The sequence below is a fragment of the Symphalangus syndactylus genome, chromosome 1 (genome assembly GCF_028878055.3).
Source record: "Symphalangus syndactylus isolate Jambi chromosome 1, NHGRI_mSymSyn1-v2.1_pri, whole genome shotgun sequence".
NCBI lineage: Eukaryota > Metazoa > Chordata > Mammalia > Primates > Hylobatidae > Symphalangus > Symphalangus syndactylus.
Genome location: NC_072423.2, coordinates 120427334 through 120449202, shown reverse-complemented (window position 1 = coordinate 120449202; position 21869 = coordinate 120427334). Strand labels below are relative to the sequence as shown.

Here is a 21869-nt window from a genome sequence, read left to right as displayed (position 1 = left end):
AAAAATGCTCATCATCACTGGCCATCAGAGAAATGCAAATCAAAACCACAATGAGATACCATCTCACAGCAGTTAGAATGGCGATCATTAAAAAGTCAGGAAACAACAGGTGCTGGAGAGGATGTGGAGAAATAGGAACACTTTTACATTGTTGGTGGGACTGCAAACTAGTTCAACCATTGTGGAAGACAGTGTGGCGATTCCTCAAGGATCTAGAACTAGAAATACCATTTGACCCAGTCATCCCATTGCTGGGTATATACCCAAAGGATTATAAATCATGCTGCTATAAAGACACATGCACACGTATGTTTATTGCAGCACTATTCACAATAGCAAAGACTTGAAACCAACCCAAATGTCCATCAATGATAGACTGGATTAAGAAAATGTGGCACATATACACCATGGAATACTATGCAGCCATAAAAAAGGATGAGTTCATGTCCTTTGTAGGGACATGGATGAAGCTGGAAACCATCATTCTCAGCAAACTATTGCAAGGACAGAAAACCAGACACCGCATGTCCACACTCATAGGTGGGAATTGAACAATGAGAACACTTGGACACAGGAAGGGGAACATCACACACCAGGGCCTGTTGTGGGGTGGGGGAGTGGGGAGGGATAGCATTAGGAGATATACCTAATGTAAATGACGAGTTAACGGGTGTAGCACACCAACATGGCACATGTATACATATGTAACAAACCTGCACGTTGTGCACATGTACCCTAGAACTTAAAGTATAATTAAAAAAAAAAAAAAGATGATGATGAAGTTGATAGAACTTTACATCTGGGCCAGGCGTGGTGGCTCATATCTGTAATCCCAGCACTTGGGGAGGCAACCGAGTGAGACCCCCGTCTCTACAAAAAAAAAAAAAAAAAAAAAATGGCCAGGTGTGGTGATGTGTACCTGTAGTCCCAGCTCCTTGGGAGGCTGAGGCAGGAGGGTTACTTGGAGCCCAGGAGATCCAGGCTGTAGTGAGCCATGATTGCACCACTGCACTCCAGCCTGGAGGACAGAGTGAGACCCCATCTCAAAAAAAAAAAAAAAAAAATTGTGTTACACTCATGCAATGGAATACTACTGAGCAAAAAAAATAAAAATCCTAATACCTAGAATAACATGGATGACTCTCACAGACATAATGTTGAGCTGAAAAAAACAGACCCAAAAGAATACATACTGTATGATACAATTTATACAAAGGCCAAGAATAAACAAGAGGAACCTACGGTGATACAGAGGCACAATAGTGGTTGACTCCAGGAAATGAGGTGAAGAAGAAAGAGGGAACTTAATTCGGCCACAGAAATGTTCTGCATTTTGGTCTGGATGGTGGTTACAAAGTGGTTCATGCCTGTAATCTTAGCACTTTGGGAGGCTTAGGCAGGCGGATTGCTTGAGCCCAGGAATTCAAAACCAGCCTAGGCAACATGGCGAGACCTCCTCTCTAAAAAAAAATACCCCCAAAAAATTAGCCAGGCATGGTGGCTGCACCTGTAGTCCCAGCTACTTGTGAGGCTGAGGTGGGAGGATACCTTGAGCCTGGAAGGTGGAGGTTTCAGTGAGCTGAGATCATGCCACTGCACTCCAGCCTGGATGACAGAGTGAGCCTCTGTCTCAAAAAAAATAAAAAATAAAAAATAGAAGGGTAACCTGTTGACAAGAACTTCCAGCCCAGGATTTTATACAAGAAGGCTGTTTTCTGTATAAGCAAAGCAGTTTATTTTAACGTTTTATGGTTTCTCCTAGGAATATGCCATTGATTAAATTATGAAAAAGTTTTAGGCGAAGCACGGTGGCTCACGCCTGTAATCCCAGCACTTTGGGAGGTCAAGACGGGCAGATCACCTGAGGTCAGGAGTTCAAGATCAGCCTGGCCAACATGGCAAAACCCAGACTCTACTAAAAATCCAAAAATTAGCTGGAGGTGGTGGTGGGTTCCTGTAATCCCAGTTACTTGGGAGGCTGAGGCAGGGGCATCCCTTGAACCTGGGAGGGGGAGGTTGCAGTGAGCTGAGATCAAGCCACTGTACTCCAGCCTGGGCAATAGAGTGAGACTCCATCAGAAAAAAAAAGAAAAGAAAAAGAAAAGATACTTGACTGGGTGCAGTGGCTCATGCCTGTAATCCCAGCACTTTGGGAGGCTGAGGTGGGCAGATCACTTGAGGTCAGGAGTTTGAGACCAGCCTGGCCAACACAGTGAAACCCCGACTCTACTAAAAATACAAAAATTACCCAAGCATGGTGGTGCACGCCTGTAATCCCAGCTGCTCCAGAGGCTGAGGCAGAAGAATCGCTTGAACCCAGGAGGTAGAGGTTGCAGTGAGCCAAGATTGCGCCACTGCACTCCAGCCTGGGTGACAGAGTGAGACTCCATCTCAAAAAATATGTATGTATATGAAAAAGTTTTACGGCCGGGCGTGGTGGCTCACGTTTCTAATCCCAGCACTTTGGGAGGCGAGGCAGGCGGATCACAAGGTCAGGAGTTCGAGACCAGCCTGGCCAACATAGTGAAACCCTGTCTCAACTAAAAAATACAAAAAAAAAAAAAAAAATTAGCTGGGCATGGTGGCGGGCCCCTGTAATCGCAGCTACTCGGGAGGCTGAGGCAGGAGAAAAGAAAGAAAAGAAAAGAGAAAAGAAAAGAAAAGAAAAGAAAAGAAGAGAAAAGGAAAGGAAAGGGAGACAGAAAGAGAGAGAGAGAAAGAAAAGAAAGAAAGAGAAAGAGAGAAAAAGTTTTAGACCCAATTTATACTTTCCATGTATACCTCCTCATAGGCTAATTTGTTCCTCAGTTTGGCAGTTTTTTGATTGCTTCTAAAATGCTGTTTCTAAAAGAATACTTATCTGCCCTAAAATGACATTTTTGGGGTTTTGAACATAATCCCCAGCTGGTGTTTTGTGACGTTGCAGGAACAAGCCCATGTTTTCCTGTATAGATTTCAGTGACTACTTATGACTATCATTTCCACCCTATTTCAACTGTGCCATTCCATATAAAGTCTTAAGATTTAAAATTTCACGTCCTATAGCTTGCTGCTGCCCACATAACATGTGTAAAGTAGTAAGTACCCATTTCCTGATATTTGCTTTTGCTTTTTTCCATAGTAATAGTTCTAGAACATCTGATTTTTAGCAAGGCTCATAGCCACCAGAAGTGGAGACTCCATTTCCCAGCATTGCTTGTAGGTTTGGTAATGAGGCTGAGTTCTGGCCAACGGGAAGGAAGCAGAAGTGCCCTGATATGGCAACCGAGACTCTTCCTGAGAGAACAGTGGACACCCATTTTTTGCCCTTTTCCTTTATCCTGCTGCAAAGTATAAGGGCAGGATCTGTAGGCCTGACGTAATGAGAATAAGAGCCATCTCATGGATGTTAGGGATGCAGGAAGAGTGAGCTGCATCCCTGAGCTGAGGGACTAGGCCAGCCCAGGACCCCCACAAAAGAGGAAAATAAATGTTTAAGCCACAGTTATTGAGAGACTCTATAACTCATTGCTAAAATTGATGCACACTAACTCTCCTCCAGATGTCTTTTCTGGGTCTGATGCCACCACTAATGGGCCAGGTGACCAGAATTGAATGTAATCAACTTCTTGTTCAGATGCAACCCTATGATTTTGTTCAAGGTTCCTGGGCTCTCCATGTCCTGCTCATGCTGAAGCTCCAATCTGTGGATGTATCCTCAAACTCATTCTTTCAAAATGGTCAGTAGAGATTTTTATTTTCAAATGCCCAAGGGGGGTTGTTGTGCACAAAACGGACTATCAACAGTTACTAGCCATTAAAATAATATTTAATTTTTAAAGTCTTATGTTTAAAAACCTAGATTTTCTTAAACCTTTTATTTCAACTTGTAGTTATTATTCTGTTTCATAGGTAGTAATTTTTATGTAAATTAGAAACAATAACTTTAGCTTGCTCTATGATGAATGTTCAAATAAGTCAAGTCTAAGAGATTAAATTTCCAGAAACAGCACCACTTAAAATCATGATTAATTAAATCCTCTGAAAACTTTAACTCTACTTCATTAATGTCATATTGGTGGCAGCAGTGACCCATCTAGAGTGGCCACTGCCAAGACATCGGCTGAACAGGGAGGCACGGCTGGGGTTATACACTCCACGGAACAGGCAGAAGCCCTGCCCTCCCCAGGTGCCGCTGCAGCTACCCAGGCCCGGCTGCAAACCCAGGCATCTCTGTGCTCTTGGGGGCCCAGGAAGGCCCCCCTGCGAATTGTCTGCTCCCACTGCCTTGCCTCTTCCTGCTCCCAGCGCCCGCTCCAATCACGGAGCAAGGTTGGGGCCGAACCCGGGCACTGTCGCAGCCCAGTCAGGTGGGCACACACTCAGGTTAGCACTGACACGCCAGACCCCTGCCACCTTGGCCCCTTCTGGACTTTGGGCACTGACGCATACAGGAGGGAAGCCAAGCAGGGGCTGAGGACAGTTGAAACATGAGGAATGTGTTAGATGCTTTTAAACATTAGAGATACTTTAATAAAAAATACTCAGAGATTGGCTACATTTAACAACAAAATGTATTATTATGGGTTTGATTTACTAAATGATGGCTCTATGTCTTCCTTGTGTTGCAGACTCTCTCACCCAACTTTAGGAGTATAGCCTGGATCACAGGTGAGCCGAGATGAACAGGTCAAAGGTGTAGGATAGCAATATAATTATCCACAGGTCAGATACAGATATTTAAGTCCAGGACACAGGATCTGGCTCCACATACATCATGGATGATTCTACCTTAGCCACAACTTAAAACACAGAATCTCCGTTTGCTATTTCAACAAGCTGCTCCAAACCTTTCAGACAGGATTTAGTTTCACAATTAATAAACTACTTAACCCATTTATTCAACACATATTACTGAGCGCAAGCAATTAATGAGGCAATGTTCAAGGCACTTGAGTTACAGGAAAGAACAAGACAACGTTTTCTGCTTTCCCAGAGATGAAATTTTAGTAGGAACAGAAGGAGGGAAGACAACAAAATAATGATGTAATAAAGCGATAAATTATTTTGTGTCAGAACTGAAAGAGGATAGCCAGGATGGGCCTGAGAAGGTGACATCTGAGCAGACTTGAAGAAGATGCGGGAGCCAGCAGGCAAGATATAGGAGCCTTTGAGGGAAGAGTGTCCTAGGAGAGGGGACAGTCAGCGTGTGGGCTCCGGGCAGCAGGTTGCTTGCCATACTGAAGAACAGCAAGGAGGCCAGAGTGCTGGAAGAAAATTTGCAAGGGGAAGAGTGACAGGAGATGAGGAAAGAGAGAGGATAGGGGATCAGTGCGTGAAAGGCCTTGCAGGCCACTTAGCAGGGAGGTGAGTGTCATGATGATCTGACTTACGTTTTAAAAGGATCTATGACTGCTGTGTGGACAACAGATTGTAGTGTGAAGGTCGAAGGAGGGAGACCATGTAGGAAGCTGTATTAAGTATCCATTGCTGTATTAACAAATACCTCAAAACTTTGTGGCCTCAAACAACAGCATTTATTATCTCACTGCCTCCGTAGGTCAGGAATCTGGGCACAATTTTGCTGAGTCGTCTGGTTCAGAGTCCTTCACAGGCAGCAATCAAGTTGTCAGCCAGGGCTGCAATCATCTCAAGGTTCCACTGCAGAAAGATCCACTTCCAGCTTCACTTGGGCAATTGTCAGCAGGATTCAGTTTTTTTCAGGATATTGTATCCTGGGCCTCAGCTCTTGTCTGTCCAGGGGGCTTCTCATTTTCTTGCCATGTGGGGCCCTCCACCGGAGAACTCACAACAGGGCAGCTTGCTTCATCACAGCAAGCAAACAGAAAAGAGAGGGAGGCAGAGAAAGAGACAGAAAAACAGAGAGACAAACAGAGGTGTCACAGTCTTTTATACTCTAATCTCAGAAGTATATCCCACAACTTTTGTCATAGTCTATGCCTTAGAAGAAGGTCACTAAGTCCAGCTCTTTCTGAAAGGGAAGGGATTAGGCAAAGGTGTGAATACCAGAAGGCAGAAATCACTGGGGGCCATTTTAGAAGTGTTCACCACAGAGGCTACTGCAGTTATCCAAACAAGAGATAGTGGTGGCTTGCACAAGGTTTGTTGTAACAGAGGAGGAGAGTAGTCAGGTTCTTAATAAAATTTTAAAGGTAAAGCCAACAAGATTTTTTGTCTGACTGGATATGGGGTGTGAAAGTGAAAGATCAGCTGGGCTGGGTGTCTCACACTTGAAATCCTATCACTTTGGGAGGCCAAGGTGGAGGATCACTTGAGGTCAGGAGTTCAAAACCAGCCTGACCAACATGGTGAAACGCCATCTCTACTAGAAATACAACAAAATTAGCTGGGCGAGGTGGCGGGCGCCTGTAATCCCAGCTACTCGGGAGGCTGAGGCAGGAGGATCACTTGAACGCGGGAGGCAGAGGTTGCAGTGAGCCAAGATCGCACCATTGCACTCCAGCCCCAGGGCGACAGAGAGAGATTACGTCTCAAAAAAAAAAAAAAAAAAAAAGAACAAAAAAAAAAAGCAAAGGATAGAGGGTGACTTCAGGGTGCCTGCTCTGAACAACTGGAAGGATAGAGTTGCCATTGACACAGATGGGGAAAACTAAACAGTAAGGTTTAGTGGATTAACAGGGAGGGGTTGCTGAAGATGAGGAGCTCTATGTTGGTGTGTTAAGTTTGAGATCGCCAACAGATGAATGGATAAAGAAAATGTGGTACTTATACACAATGGACTGCTATTCAGCCATCAAAAGAATGAGATTCTGTCATTTGCAATAGCATGGATGGAACTGGAGATCATCATGGTAAGTGAAATATGCCAGGTACAGAAAGACAAACATCACATGTTTTCACTTACTTGTGAGATCTAAAAGTCAAAACAATTGAACTCATAGGGATAGAGAATAGAAGATGGTTACCAGAGGCTGGGAAGGGTAGTGAGTGGTGTGGTGGGGGGAGGTGGGGATGGTGAATGCATACACAAGAAATTTAGAAAGAATGACTAAGACTAGTATTTGATAGCACAACAATGGGACTATAGTCAATAATAATTTAATTGTACACTTAAAAATACCTAAAAGAGGCCGGGCGTGGTGGTTCATGCCTGTAATCCCAGCACTTTGGGAGGCCGAGGTGGGCGGATCACGAGGTCAGGAGATCGAGACCATCCTGGCTAACACGGTGAAAACCCGTCTCTACTAAAAATACAAAAAATTAGCTGGGCATGGTTGCAGGCACCTGTAGTCCCAGCTACTCGGGAAGCTGAGGCAGGGGAATGACTTGAACCTGGGAGGCGGAGCTTGCAGTGAGCTGAGATTGCGCCACTGCACTCCAGCCTGGGCAACAGAGCAAGACTCTATCTCAAAAAACAAATAAAAAAAAAACCTAAAAGAGTATAATTGGGTTGTTTGTAACACAAAGGATAAATGCTTAAGGAGATGGATACCCGATTTTCCATGACATGATTATTATGCATTACATGCCTGTACCGAAATATCTCATGTACCCCACAAATACACACACCTGCTATGTAACCATGAAAATTAAAAATACAAAAAAATTAAAAATAAAATTAAAAATAAAAAAGTTTAAGATCATGATTTGACAACTAAGTATATCACAACTCCTTGAGCCGTCCTTCAAGTTCTCTTTAATTTTTATCATAACTTCTTTCAACTCTTAGGTTTGAGTAGATGCAATTTTATTCCTCGACTAGGATCGCTGCTAATTTCCTCAATCTAATTGGATCCACCTAACAACTTTACACTCTCAGTTTATTATGCATGGTTAAGAGTATGGACTCTGCGTCTGAACCATGCACTGACTAGCCATCTGAGGGGGCGCAAGTTATTTAGCCTCCCTATCCGTTTCCTCACCTGCAACATAGGGATAATAATATCACCTCTATTCTAGAGGTTACATCTTGGGCTTTTGCAAGGATTAAACGATTTAATATTTGCAAAGCACTCAGAATGGTGCCTAGTGTTAGTTAGAAGTGCTATAAGGATTAGCTACACAAATGTTCTATGTGAGTGTGTGTGTGTGACTGGTTCTCAGCCACAATTCTGGAGTTATTTGATAAAAATTTAAATACTGGTCTTCCCAAAACTGATGTTGTCTCTTGGAAGGCTTTTGATCAACTACAGGCTCTCAGAAAATACGGACAAAGGTGCAAGAACCCCTCCAAAATTGGAATAAATACTTGAAGATACTACGGAATTTTTGTTAATTTTCAGTTGTGATAATACTATTGGGGTTATATTTCTTTTAAAGAAATCATCTTTTAGATACATATTGAGGTATTTAGGGCTAAAATTTCTTGAATTGGCTTTTAAAATAAAACAAAAGAGAGAGTAGTAAATGAGTAGAAATGAAACAAGATTGGCCCTGTGTGGATAATTTTTGAGAAAGTGTAATGTATACATGAGAATTTATTATACATACTATTCTATTTTTGTATATGTGGAAATTCTTAATAATAGAAACATTTTTGATCCAGGATCTATGGCAAGAGAAATTTAAGCCCTAGTACTGCTTCCCATGGTAAATATTTGGTACAACTTGGGTTCTGAATATTTGTTTATTAGCACCACAGTGACCTCTGAGACAGTGTCCCTGCTGGTACGGAGATACACAAAACTCAGGTTTTCAGGCCCAACATTGTCCTTTTTACATATTACTACTGCCTTTAACGAATGTTAACTCATTTAATCCTTTAAAAAAAAAAAAGGCAAGATGTAACACCCATCCAACTTGTCTCCAGCTGCAACCTTGCCTCCTACAGTCTATGAGGAGGAGGGCATTCTTAACCCAACAGCCTGTATCATCTTTAAAAACATATCAGATCATGTCACTGCTCCATTTAAAGCATCTACTGGCTCCCATCTCGAGAGTAAAAGCAAGTCCTTCCAGTGGCTTCCAAGGTTCCACATGCCCTGGCTCCTTCATCTCATACTATCTCTCCCTCAGTCACCCCACTTCAGCCTCATTGGTCTTCCTGCTCTTCCACACGCATGCTGAGAAAACTTGCTGTTCCCTCTGCCTGGAATCCCAGACATACACATGAATTGCTCACTCATCTCCTGAAGTTCTCTATTCAAGTGTCACTTTTTCCTCAAGGTCTTCCCTCACTTCCGTATTTAAAATAACTACCCTTTCCTCCTAAAGCAAGTCCACCCTAGTACTCTCCATCCTCCTTTTTATTTTTCTGTGGCACTTACCACCATATGACACACTATTTGTTTATTTTCTGTATCTACCCACTAGAATGACAGTTCCATGAGAGTAGAACTTTTGCCTCTTTTGTTCACTACTATGTCTTCAATGCCTTGAATGGTTTCTGGTACACACGAGGCATTCAGTATTTGCTAAATGAATTAATACATGTTCATTCCTTCTAGATGACACCATGTTAGCATCTCTTCTCCCTGAATGCCCTGTCACTTATTCTGCATCCTTGTTTACCACCATGTTCACTATGCTGCATTATCCAGCACCTGTCCTTGTAGTCATTCCTTTTGCGGACAGTTGTTTCCATGGTGATACAGGAGCTTTTCACCTACTTAGCAGGCCTCTCAGAAAGCTCTTTGCACCATGGTTCTATTTCTAGTGTTGTTAAGACTCCAACACACACACAACTTTCCATTCCTATCCTGGAAAGCATTCTCGATCAGTATAGCTAGCTGGTGCTTTTCAGCAGTTCTGCAGGCAGGTTTATTTAAGCAGATCTCTTTTGATAGACATTTAGTATGTTCTAAGGCTTTGCCTTTTCATTCATTCACTCAAAATATTTATGAAGGGCCTATTCTACTCCAGGCACTGTTTTAGTCACTTAGCATACACCAGTGATTCACCCTGTGTTCCCAGAGTTGAATTATCATAAATTACTCCACCTATTGTTTATGTTGTTGTGAAGAGTGTCAAAGATCTTGATCTTGCTTGCTGATCTCTAGCTCCTGACTTTGCAGCCCACTGATGGGAAATATGTACAGTTAAAAAAAAAAACCAAAAAACAAAATACAAAAAACAAAAACATGGCGCAGTGCAGAGGCTCACATCTGTAATCCTAACACTTTGAGAGGCCGAGAGGATCACTTGAGTCCAGGAGTCTGAGACCACCCTGGACAACATAATGAAACCCTCATCTCTACAGAAAATTTAAAAATTAGCTGGGCATGGTGGCACATGCCTGTAGTCCCAGCTACTTGTGAGACTGAGGTGGGAGGATGGCTCAAGCCAGCAAGTCAAGGCTGCAGTGAGCTGTGACTGCACTCCAGCTTGGGTGACAGAGCAAGACTATCTCAAAAAAAAAAAAAAAAAAAAAGTACAGAAACCAACACTACCTCCTTGTTTGTTACATACAACGGACAGACCACACACACACACAAAAGCCTATCTAGGCATTTGGAGTGTTGGACAAACTTGTACTACTGAGGAGTTGGGCACTGCATCCCAAGTGTCCTGACCCATTCCAGGGTCTATCAGCCTCTTTGGGAACAGGAAGTTGGAAGTGGGCAATCACTGAATTGCTAAGATGACCTTCATTTGCTTCTCACTCAGATTTCTGTAATAGGCCAATGTTCCTCTTCATTATGGACATTTTTTATTCCAGAGTGTGTTATTACCTGTGGTTTGTGAGCTTACCTCTTGCTCTGCAAAAGATCTCGAACTTCCCCATTGATATAATGCTCAGAATACCTTCTTGCTATACCATCAGCATTCCTAAGGAATAAGTAAATACAAGCTCAGTTGAGAAGAAAAATGTGCATGGTTATTCATCAGGCAGGAAAAACAAATACAAATAAAGACAGCTGCAAAGTTAACAAGAAACTATTGCTGCCAAGGACATGCTTAATCTTTAGTGTCATAATAACCCTCTTTGAGTGACTACTGCTTTCTCACTTTCTCACTAAGAAACTTTGTTCTCTAAAATCAAAAGCCCTCAGAAATTTGCTATTTGAAATTTTATCAGTAAGAATAAAATATCTTGCTTGGAGGACCTACGTCACTTTAACACAGAGACACAGCTTCAATTTACAAGCAGCCAGTTGCAAAGCTTCAGAAAAGAGGTTTTCAAAGAAACAGGACCATGGGTCCACTCTGCAGTCTAGGCCTGATGTTGACCCTTTTTCACAGTCCTGCTTTGTTTTGAGGCTATTAAAACCCAGTTTCATTTAAGTTCCATCTAAACTTTACACTTCCTCAAAATCCTGTAACTTTATATTTTCCTTCCCTTGGTAAAATGTCCCATGGTGTCTCTGGTGTGCAATCTCCCTCATTAAAAAAGGTCGATAGACCTCGTTTTGTTGACTACAGGTTTGTCCCTGGTGGTCTTAGGCTGACTGGGCTTGAACAGTCTTGCTCAGCTTCAGGGTTCCTAAGATTGCAAATTTCAAAAACAGATACAACATTTTTTCACTCCTAAATACAAATGCACCTGTCCACGTTGCCAGGTAGTTATGCACATGGCTACCATGTCAATTTGGTCATAACTAGGGTTAGGTCACTTCTCTGGAATGTTAGTTATAGGAACAAGAAAGAAAGTCAGGGTTCTGCACAGCTTTTGGTTTGATTCTTGTACTGGCTTATATTTCTTTTTCTTTGGGGCTTCAGGTAAATATTTTGTCTGCTAAACTGATGCCCCCATCCCCAGTGCCTGAATAAACAAAACTGAGACACATCTAGTCAGCTGAAGCTGACAGAAATACAGGGGCCAATCTGGTTACAGGCAGGCAGTCCTGGCCACGGCGACACCGCAGAGACTGTGGGACAAGTGGACGTGCTACTACTGTCCCTCGCATCCCCCATCTGGGCCGCGGGACCAGTGCCCTCAGGTCTATGCCCCACTGCAAGAACCCAAAGCTCGACGCCCGCCCAGCCCTTCACATCCGTCCCTTGCAACAAGCGAGAGAAGAGGCGCGCGGCTTCAGGGGACGGGCGACGGCTTACAGGACAGCTCGTACACAGTACCAGCTGACATCCCCTAAACCTGAGTGTCTAGGCCCCTGCCTTCACATTTAAGAGCCGACTGCGCCCCTTGGTGATTGGACGTCCGGACGCACCTTGAGTTGAGGCCAAGCAAACTACTGAGCCCGTCCAGAACGCCATGTTTGTATCTGACGTCATCCTCATGTTGCCTTTCCTCTCTGTGATGAGGAACCAACCGGTTGGGTGTAGCAGACGGGGCGTGGCTCTTCAGGTAGAGGCCGAAGTGGCTGAGAGCGGTCCCAGGCGGCCATCTTGATTCCTGGCATCACCCTCAACGTGCCCTCCCTCTCGGTGATTGGACGAGCAGGGCGGGCCTTCCGGAGGCACACAGCCGACCAACCAGAGATCTGCGCGTGCTCGATCTGGTCATTTGTTTTCTGACATCTGGAGCCACTAGCAGTTATCCTGTTCATTCCTGGGCGCCTGCGACCTTCCGAAGCAAACAAGACTTGCTTGGGGAAAGTTGCCTTGCCAGTATAGTGGAGCTTGGTAGAAACTTAAAAACTGCCTGGGGCTGCCTGGGATGGGGGTCTCGAGATGCTTTCGGGGAGCACATTTTAGGAAACAGGGGCTCAAGCTGCATGAAATGCTGCGGGAAATAGGAATGAGAGACGCAGAATGGTCGGAGAAAAAAGCTAGGAAGGTGTTTGGGAGTAAGATTTTGGAGTGCCTTGAATGCCACACTAGGGAATTTGGACTTTATCCTGTAAGATAGGGGATAAAAATCAACTTTAAACAGGAGTGATATAACAAGATAATGTACTTTAGAAAATAATTCTGTAACTGTAGGGGGAGTCCCAAAGTGTTTCTCAAATTGTGTTCGGGGAAGTTCAAAGTGTGTTTGAGAGCTTGTTTTTATATGCAGATTATTGACCCTCCCCAGACCTGCAAATAAAGTTCTCTGGTTGTACGGCCAGGAAACTGCATTTAAAAAAAACTTTTTAGGTTAACATACATTTGGTGAGAAAACGCAAAAACCATATGGATAGGGCTCTGAATTTTCACAAGCTAAACACTTCAGCCAGGCGGGGTGGCTCGTGCCCCTAATCTCAGCTACTTGGGAGGCTTAGGCAGGAGAATGGCTTGAGGCTAGGAGTACCAGATCAGCCTGGGCAACATAGCAAGACCCCTGTCTCTAAAAAAATTAAAAACAAAAATAATAACACACTCCCATAGTTAACACCAGATGAAGAAATAACATGGCCAGCAGCTCAGAAGCTCCCTTTTTCCCCTTTAGCCACTGCTGCCTGCACCAAAGGTAAACATGATCATCACTTATAAGAACTGTAGATTAGTTTTGCCTGTGTTGAATTTGATATAAATAAAAGCATACAGGATATATTGTGTCAGCTTGTTAGTGTTATTTATGAAATTCATCCGCATTGTTCCATGTAGTTGCTGTAGACTCCGTTGCTATAGATTATCACAATTTATCCAGTCTCTTGTTTATGGGCCTTTGGGTAATTTCCAGTTTGGAGATAGTAGCAAAAAAAATGCTAAAATGAACATTCTTCTTCATTCATATCTTTTGCTTTGTAAATTATAAAGCAAGACAACAAGACCTAAAGACTGATTCATTCACTACCTATTTATTGAGCCCCTTACCAGACTAAGGTCAGAAAATAAAACAGAAAAGACAGCAAAGGTTCTGCCCTCATGGAACTTATTCTAACTGGAACGAAACAACACCTACGTGGGCAGCAAAACAAGTCAAACAATTGCAATTGTGTTAACTCTGAGGGAAACAAGGTTAGCTAGAAAAAGAAGGGTGGGGACTTAACCTATTTTTTTATGTGGTAGCCTGGTTAACTCTCAGAAAAATATCTAGGAAAAAATACAAGAGATAAGTTGGCACTGCTATACAATGAGTATTAACAATGGGTAGAGCATTCCTGGCAGGAGAGACACCATGCATAATGGTCCTGGAGGAGGAAAGAGCTTGGCTCATTCAAGACCAGTGTGGCTTCAACACAATGAAGGAGGGATGGCATAAGGTGTCTCTGGGCATTAAAGCATATGATACAAGGCCAGAGTAAGAAGTTGAGATTTTATTCCAAATATTGTGAAAAGCAATTGAAGTGTTAAAAACAGGAAATAATGTGATCTGATTTACTTATTTAAAAGATCCCTCTAACTGCTGAGCAGAGAACAGATTAAAGACAGAATTTGGGAGGCTGCTAGAGCAGTCTCAGGGAAGACAGACTGGCATAGAGCTTAGAGGAAAGGCTTGAAATACATCTGGGAACTGTCATGGCAAAGACCATCACCTTAATCAAGTGATAAAAGGTAATACCTCTCTGCACTGGCATGGGTAAAAATCTAAAAAATAAAGTACCACCACAATATTGGGAACCCATGTGTGGTGGTGTATTCCTGTAGTCCCAACTATTCTGGAGGCTGAGGCAGAACTGCTTGAGCCCATGAGTTCAAGGCTGTAGTAGGCTACAATCAGACCTGTGAATAGCCACTGCACTCCAGCCTGAGCAACACAGCCAGACCCCATCTGTTCGGAAAAAAGTATATGTGTGTGGCCGAGCACGGTGGCTCACGTTTGTAATCCCAGCACTTAGGGAGGCTGAGGCGGGTGAATCACAAGGTCAGGAGTTCAAGACCAGCCTGGCGAAGATGGTGAAACCCCGTCTCTACTAAAAACACAAAAATTAGCCAGGCGTGGTGGCAAGCACCTGTAATCCCAGGTACGTGGGAGGATGAGGCAGAGAACTGCTTGAACCCGGGAGGCAGAGGTGGCAGTGAGCCGAGATCACACCACTGCACTCCAGCCTGGGCGACAGAGGGAGAGTCCATCTCAAAAAAAGAAAGAAAAAAAAAGTATGTGTGTGTGTGTATATATTATATATATATATATATATATATAGAGAGAGAGAGAGAGAGAGAGAGAGAGAGAATGTGTTCTGATGTGATGCACCAAGGACACAGCATTTCTACCAAAAATTCACTATCTGAATCGAATGAGAAAAACTCCAACAAACCCATGTTACAAATTTAACAGTTAAATCTAAAACTATCAGTTAAAGACTAGAGATCTGATAAATAATTGCAATTTGTAATCCTCCATTAGATCAAGAGCCTGGAAAAAAAACTTTTTTCCCATTTGCTCCAAGGAACATAGGAGCAAGAACTTATAAATTTGAATAAGGACTGAAAGTTAGATAATAGTACTATTGCTATATTAATATCCTGATTTTGATAATGTACTGATGACATAAGAGACTCTCTCTGTTGTTAGGAAATACACATTTTAAGAATGTATAGATAGGCTGGGCATGGTGGCTCACGCCGGTAATCCCAGCACTTTGGGAGGCTGAGAGGACCGTTTTCACTCTAATAAGTTAGTGGCTGCAGGGAACCGTAATCGCGCCACTGCACTCCAGCCTGAGCGACTGAGGGAGACTCTGTCTCTATAAAAGAATGTAATGCCAGGCACGGTGGCTCACGCCTGTAATCCCAGCACTTTGGGAGGCCGAGGGAGGCAGATCACGAGGTCAGGAGTTCGAGACCAGCCTGGCCAACATAGTGAACCCCTGTCTCTACTAAAAATGCAAAAAAATTAGCCGGCCATGGTGGCGCGCGCTTGTAGTCTCGGCTACTCGGGAGGCTGAGGCTGGAGAATCACTTTAACCCGGGAGGCGGAGGTTGCGGTGAGCCGAGTTCCCGCCACTGCACTCCAGCCTGGGCAACAGATCGAGACTCCGTCTTAAAAAAAAAAAAAAAAAAAAAAAGGAGAGATAGAAGGACATCATGTCGGCAATTGCCTCTCAAATGGTAGAATGACACAGCACATGCAAAACGTTAACATTTGTGGAATCTAGAAGAGTTTATGGGAATTATTTGTATTAGTTTAGCAATATTTCTGTAAGTGTGAATTACTTTAAAATGAAAGGTTAACAAAGTTATACTGAGATTAGGGAGAGAACGTGAGGAGCGAACAGACCTAGCCATGAATAACCAACAATTAAACTAGGGGAAATAAAAAGGAAGTCAAATGGCATGCGACCAACGGAAGACATAGCTTCCGTACTCTTAAACCTAAATTACTAAGCGATGACCTTCCTGCAGCTCTGCAATCCAAATCACCAAAGACAATCTCGCCGCCCAACTTTGCCAAAAAGCAATTTAGCTCCAGCAGACTCCGCCATGTTTTCCCAGTGAGCTTGCGGGCGCGTACGCACGCACGCGCGCACGAACCAACCAATCGGTGCCCACGTCGGCGTCTCGTTACCGCAGGGGCGGTGCGTTCTTCTACACATGCGCGCGGTTGGGCGGGCCTCCTTCCTTCTCGCCCAACGCCGCTAACATGGTGAGTCTTACTGTTGTGGGCTCCGAGGCTGGCGACCATGCCGCTCGACCTCCACCTTCGCTGGGAAGCTGAGGCGCCGAACGGTTCCCAGAGGGTCCCGGGAAGCGCATGGTGAGGGTCCCCGGGCCGGCCGTGCACCGGAATCGGGTCCTTCCCGGACTCGCGTTCTTCCCGGACTTGCCGCTGGCGAGCGCGTGGAGGGCCCGGCAGGCCTGGCGCGCCTTGGGCCACGCGTGCGCGCGTCCGCCCCTGGAGCTGGGTGGCTGATGCAGCTTCGTGGTCCGAGAGCCTTGTCCCGCCGTGTGGGCCTTGCGGAACTGGGAGCTAGGGGACGGTGGGAACCGGGCTTAAGCTACTGAGGCGTTTGCCGATTTCGTCCATCCAGGTTGGCGCCTGGCTCTCGGGCGTTTGTTCCCTGCAGCATTCCTTTTCGCTGAATTTAACCATGTCGTCTTTAGCTGCAGAAAGTGACATATCTAACGAGTATTTCTAAGTAAGTTTCACTGTTCTTTCTCCCCCAATTTTAGGTATTTAGGCGCTTCGTGGAGGTTGGCCGGGTGGCCTACGTCTCCTTTGGACCTCATGCCGGAAAATTGGTCGCGATTGTAGATGTTATTGATCAGAACAGGGTAAGTGTCACAACTTTTTATTAAACATGGCAGTGGACATGTGCCCTGCAGATGGCAATAATGAATTGTTTCGATGGCTGTGTAAGATGAGGATGCTATGGGTAGTCGCTTTATTTTACCATTGAGGAAACAGGTAATGGTAAGGGTTTTAAGCACAGCCTTAAGTTAGCTATTAGTATTGAATTTTAGTATTAGCCATTTAAGCTAGAGCCAGTTATGGGCTGAAACGTTGGTTAGTTTTAAATGAGTTACTATACGTAAAGTGAGTTTAGAACAGATCCAGCACATAGAAAGCACTTTTGTATTTACTGCTGTGTATTTGAAACAAGCAAACTAAGGAGTTGACCACTGACTATAAATCAGGAGGGATCAGAGCCCTACAGTAGCCTGTAAATTACATGTGGTTGGTTTCTATGGGGTACTAATAGTTTAAGAAGGAGCATTTAATGATGTGGAGAAATGTTTGTGTTGAGCAAAAGACGTAAATTTATATGACCCAGATAGGACAATCCTTGTCTTTTCTGAGCAGTTTATTTAAATAGTAGTGTGGGTTTGATGGCCCTGAACGGATAAGTAATTTTACAGAACCATCTGACCATTTTATTTTATTTTATTTTTTGAGACGGAGTCTCGCTCTGTCGCCCAGGCTGGAGTGCAGTGGCGCAATCTCGGCTCACTGCAGGCTCCGACTCCCGGGTTCACGCCATTCTCCTGCCTCAGCCTCTCCGAGTAGCTGGGACTACAGGCGCCCGCCACCACGCCCGGCTAATTTTTTTTTTTGTATTTTTATTTTTTATTATTTATTTTTTTTTTGAGACGGAGTCTCGCTCTGTCCCCCAGGCTGGAGTGCAGTGGCACAATCTCGGCTCACTGCAAGCTCTGCCTCCCGGGTTCACGCCATTCTCCTGCCTCAGCCTCTCCGAGTAGCTGGGACTACAGGCGCCCGCCACCACGCCCGGCTAATTTTTTGTATTTTTAGTAGAGACGGGGTTTCACCATGGTCTCGATCTCCTGACCTCGTGATCCACCCGCCTCGGCCTCCCAAAGTGCTGGGATTACAAGTGTGAGCCACCGCGCCCGGCCCATCTGACCATTTTAATTGCTGTTGGATTTTGCACTGAAGTTCTTGATGTTTGTGTTCTAGGCTTTGGTCGATGGACCTTGCACTCAAGTGAGGAGACAGGCCATGCCTTTCAAGTGCATGCAGCTCACTGATTTCATCCTGAAGTTTCCGCACAGGTAACTGTCCACTAATCATCACTCCTCCTTCTGATCCCCAGGTTTGTTTATACTTGTAAAAGTTTGTTTTGGAGTAAACAATATGGAAGATTCAGAGCCATCCTGAAGAGGGATTTACATCATAGAAGTAGACAGGGATTATTTACTTTTAAAATGTCTTGCCTGCGCATGATAGCTCATGCCTGTAATCCCAATACTTTGGGAGGCCACGGTGGGAGGGTCTCTTGAGCCCAAGAGTTTCGAGACCAGCATGGGCAACATGGCGAAAACCCCCATCTCTACAAAAAATACAAAAAAATTCGTTGGGCATGGTGGCACGCGCCTGTAATCCCAGGTAGGGGGATCTCTGGGGTGCTGAGTTGGGAGGATCGTTTTAGCGAGGTCGAGGCTGCAGAGAGCTGTGATCATGCCACTGCACTCCAGCCTGGATGACAGAGTGAGAACCTGTCTCAAAAATAAAAAAATAAATGCCTTAAGGTCACTTTTCTACCCTGGTAGTTTAGGGCTTTGCCTTTGTTTAGACTTGCCATCTTCTTCTGGTTTCTGCCAAACTTTTAGCTTAAAGTAAACAAAAATACTAAGTCTTGTGTTTTTTGATACTAGTTATCATTAGGTAAGCTCTTAGTGTGTGTCAGTTACACAGTATTTAATATAAGAGGTTTTATCCCTAGCTTACATTTAAATGAGGCAATGAATAGCGGTTCTTTTTTGACATGAAAGTTAAAACACTTTAGTGTGTTGCTATACAGTTAATTCAACCCACAATGATGGTTGCAGTGGAACATGTAATATAATTTTGCATGCTTTAAAAAATAGTCAAAAACTTGCTGTATGCTGAGCACTACAGACACTGTGGGACGTGTATTAACACATAATGGACTTTGAAGTACTGGTGGTTGAAAACATGCCACTTGAACAACCTCGAGTGAACATAGCCGTGCTGCTGCTACTATGACATACCACATTGTTTTAAGCCGAATTAGGGGTGAAGCTTGAGGATACTTGTCAAAGTTCAAAGCAGTAGAAAATACCTGGTAACTTCGATTTTTCACTAGGTACTCTTGTAATTCTGCCTTGGATCTTTGGACACCCTGGATTTTATTTTTAGGATGTTAGGCCACAGATTTTTACTGTAAATTTTTTTTTTTTTTTAAGCCTAAGAGTTAACATTAATTACCTTGTTTGTTATGAGAATGAATGGCTTGGATGGGTGCAGTGGCTTATACCTGTAATCTCAGCACTCTGGGAGGCCAAGGTGGGTAGATAACTTGAGGTCGGGAATTTGAGACCAGCCTGGCCAATCCTGTCTCCACTAAAAGACCAAAAATTAGCCCGGTGTGGTGGTGTACTCCTGTAGTCCCAGCTGTTTGGGTGGGTGGAACAGGAGAATTGCTAGAACCTAGGAAGTGGAGGTCGCAGTGAGCCAACGTTGCGCCAGTGCATTCTCCATCCTGGGTTACATAGCAAGACCCTGTCTCAAAAGAAGAAAAAAAAAGGAATGGTTTTCAACATGACCACTGTCCGAGTGGAATTATATATAGTCAGAGGTGGGATTTTTGTGTTTTTTGAGTTTTGTTTTTTTTTTTGACACGGAGTCTCACTTTGTCACCCAGGCTAGAGTGCAATGACGCATTCGTGACTCATTGCAACCTCAGCCTCCCAAGTAGCTGGGATTATAGGCACCTGCAACCACACCCAGCTAATTTTTGTGTTTTTAGTAGAGATGGGGTTTCACTATGTTGGCCAAGCTGGTCTCAAACTCCTGACCTCAGGTGATTCACCCACCTTGACCTCCCAAAGTGCTGGGATTACAGGTGTGAGCCACTGCGCCTGGTCAAGAGGTAGTTTTTAAATTCATAAAATAGGCTGGGCTGGGTGCAGTGGCTCATACCTGTAATTCCAGCACTTTGGGAGGCCAAGGTGGAGGATTGCTTGAGCCCAGGAGTTGGAGACCCACCTGGGCAACGTAGCAAGACCCTGTCCCTACAAAAAATACAAAAATTAGCTGGGTGTGCTGGTATGCACCTGTAGTCCCAGCTACTTGGGAGGCTGAGGCAGGAGGATGGCTTGAGCCCAGAAGGTCGAGGCTGCTGTGAGCCGTGATGATACCATTGCATTCCAGCCTGGGTGGCAAGCAAGATCCTCTCTCTCAAAAAAAAAAAAAATGGGACTGGATTACAGTTTTGATTAAAATATGCTTGAAGTTAATAACCTATTCTGGTTTACTGAACACAAAAATAAGTAAAATACATAGTGTGCCAGGTGTTGTGTAACAGGAAGAGTGCTTTTCAAGGAACAAAGAAAGTGTCTTTGATAATGAGTGACTTCAAAGCTGATTTCTTAATCTGTGGTCTTGGCTCGTTCTAGTGCCCGCCAGAAGTATGTCCGACAAGCCTGGCAGAAGGCAGACATCAATACAAAATGGGCAGCCACACGATGGGCCAAGAAGATTGAAGCCAGAGAAAGGGTAATAACTTAGGGTCATTTGAATTCTGGTCCTTTGTTTTTTTGGAGGGTTCAAGGTAGTGTGAGAGGGATAATTTTTATTTATTTTTTTTTAACAGAAGGCAAAGATGACAGATTTTGATCGTTTTAAAGTTATGAAGGCAAAGAAAATGGTAAGATTTAAGATCTGTATTTTTGTGTAACTTAGCTTTTGAATAATAAGGAAGCAGTAGCCAAATCCCATTTCAGGCTGCCAGCTTCTTGGAAGCTTTCTGTAAAAAGGGAGAATTTATCCTCATTTGTATCTCATGATGTCCTTATGAAATTGTTACCTTTCTTCAGATGTAGTTGTAGGGGAACAGACCACTTAATGCCCTTTCTAAAACCAGCATAAATTGGATTTTATTGTATGTATACACAGTAAGTGCTTTCTTACATTGATAATTTTCAGAGGAACAGAATAATCAAGAATGAAGTTAAGAAGCTTCAAAAGGCAGCTCTCCTGAAAGCTTCTCCCAAAAAAGCACCTGGTACTAAGGGTACTGCTGCAGCTGCTGCTAAAGTTCCAGCAAAAAAGATGACCACCGCGAGTAAAAAGGCTCCAGCCCAGAAGGTTCCTGCCCAGAAAGCCACAGGCCAGAAAGCAGCGCCTGCTCCAAAAGCTCAGAAGGGTCAAAAAGCTCCAGCCCAGAAAGCACCTGCTCCAAAGGCATCTGGCAAGAAAGCATAAGTGGCAATCATAAAAAGTAATAAAGGTTCTCTTTGACGTGTTGGCAAATGTATTTAAGCCTTTGGATTTAAAGCCTGTTGAGGCTAGAGTTAGGAGGCAGATTGATAGTAGGATTATAATAAACATTAAATAATTAGTCCTTTTTTTTTTTTTTTTTTTTTTTTTGAGACGGAGTCTGGCTCTGTTGCCCTGGCCAGACTGCAGTGGCACTGTCTCAGCTCACTGTAAGTTCCACCTCCCGGGTTCACACCATTCTCCTGCCTCAGCCTCCCGAGTAGCTGGGACTACAGGCACCCACCACCGCGCCTGGCTAATTTTTTGTATTTTTAGTAGAGACGGGGTTTCACCGTGTCAGCCAGGATGGTCTAGCTCTCCTGACCTTGTGATCCGCTCGCCTCGGCCTCCCAAAGTGCTGGGATTGCAGGCATGAGCCACCGCGCCCGGCCTAAATAATCAGTTCTTTAATCTCACTCTCTGCCCATACTTGGATAGGTAGTGCAAAATCATTGCAGTC

General features: G+C 44.0%; 1 protein-coding gene and 1 long non-coding RNA gene across 12 annotated transcripts in view; one reads left to right on the top strand and one right to left on the bottom strand.

Moving 5' to 3' along the window:
- LOC129484218 (uncharacterized) overlaps positions 1–12346 on the bottom strand; it is a 258163-nt gene extending 245817 nt beyond the window's left edge. For 3 of the 10 annotated variants that reach the window (XR_010114194.1, XR_010114192.1, XR_010114193.1), the window contains exons 1-3: positions 12069–12330; positions 10651–10728; positions 5373–5803 (exon numbers count right to left, since the gene is read on the bottom strand). This is a non-coding gene — a long non-coding RNA (uncharacterized lncRNA). Of the gene's footprint in view, positions 1–4486; positions 5804–10650; positions 10729–12068 lie in introns of those variants that run through there. The other 7 variants (XR_010114196.1, XR_010114195.1, XR_008658380.2 and 4 more) reach the window with 6 other exon arrangements.
- Positions 12347–16195: 3849 nt separating this feature from the next.
- RPL14 (ribosomal protein L14) lies at positions 16196–21407 on the top strand. Of its 2 annotated transcripts, none has more exons than XM_055281771.2 (6): positions 16196–16312; positions 16840–16941; positions 18086–18180; positions 20548–20647; positions 20745–20798; positions 21077–21407. In XM_055281771.2, exons 1-6 carry the CDS (start codon positions 16310–16312, stop codon positions 21353–21355), a joined length of 633 nt encoding a protein of 210 aa, XP_055137746.1. In that variant the 5' UTR covers positions 16196–16309; the 3' UTR covers positions 21356–21407. The 2 variants fall into 2 exon arrangements, with proteins under 2 accessions (XP_055137746.1, XP_055137736.1); XM_055281761.2 differs by having other exon boundaries at positions 16258–16423.
- Positions 21408–21869: the final 462 nt, after the last annotated feature.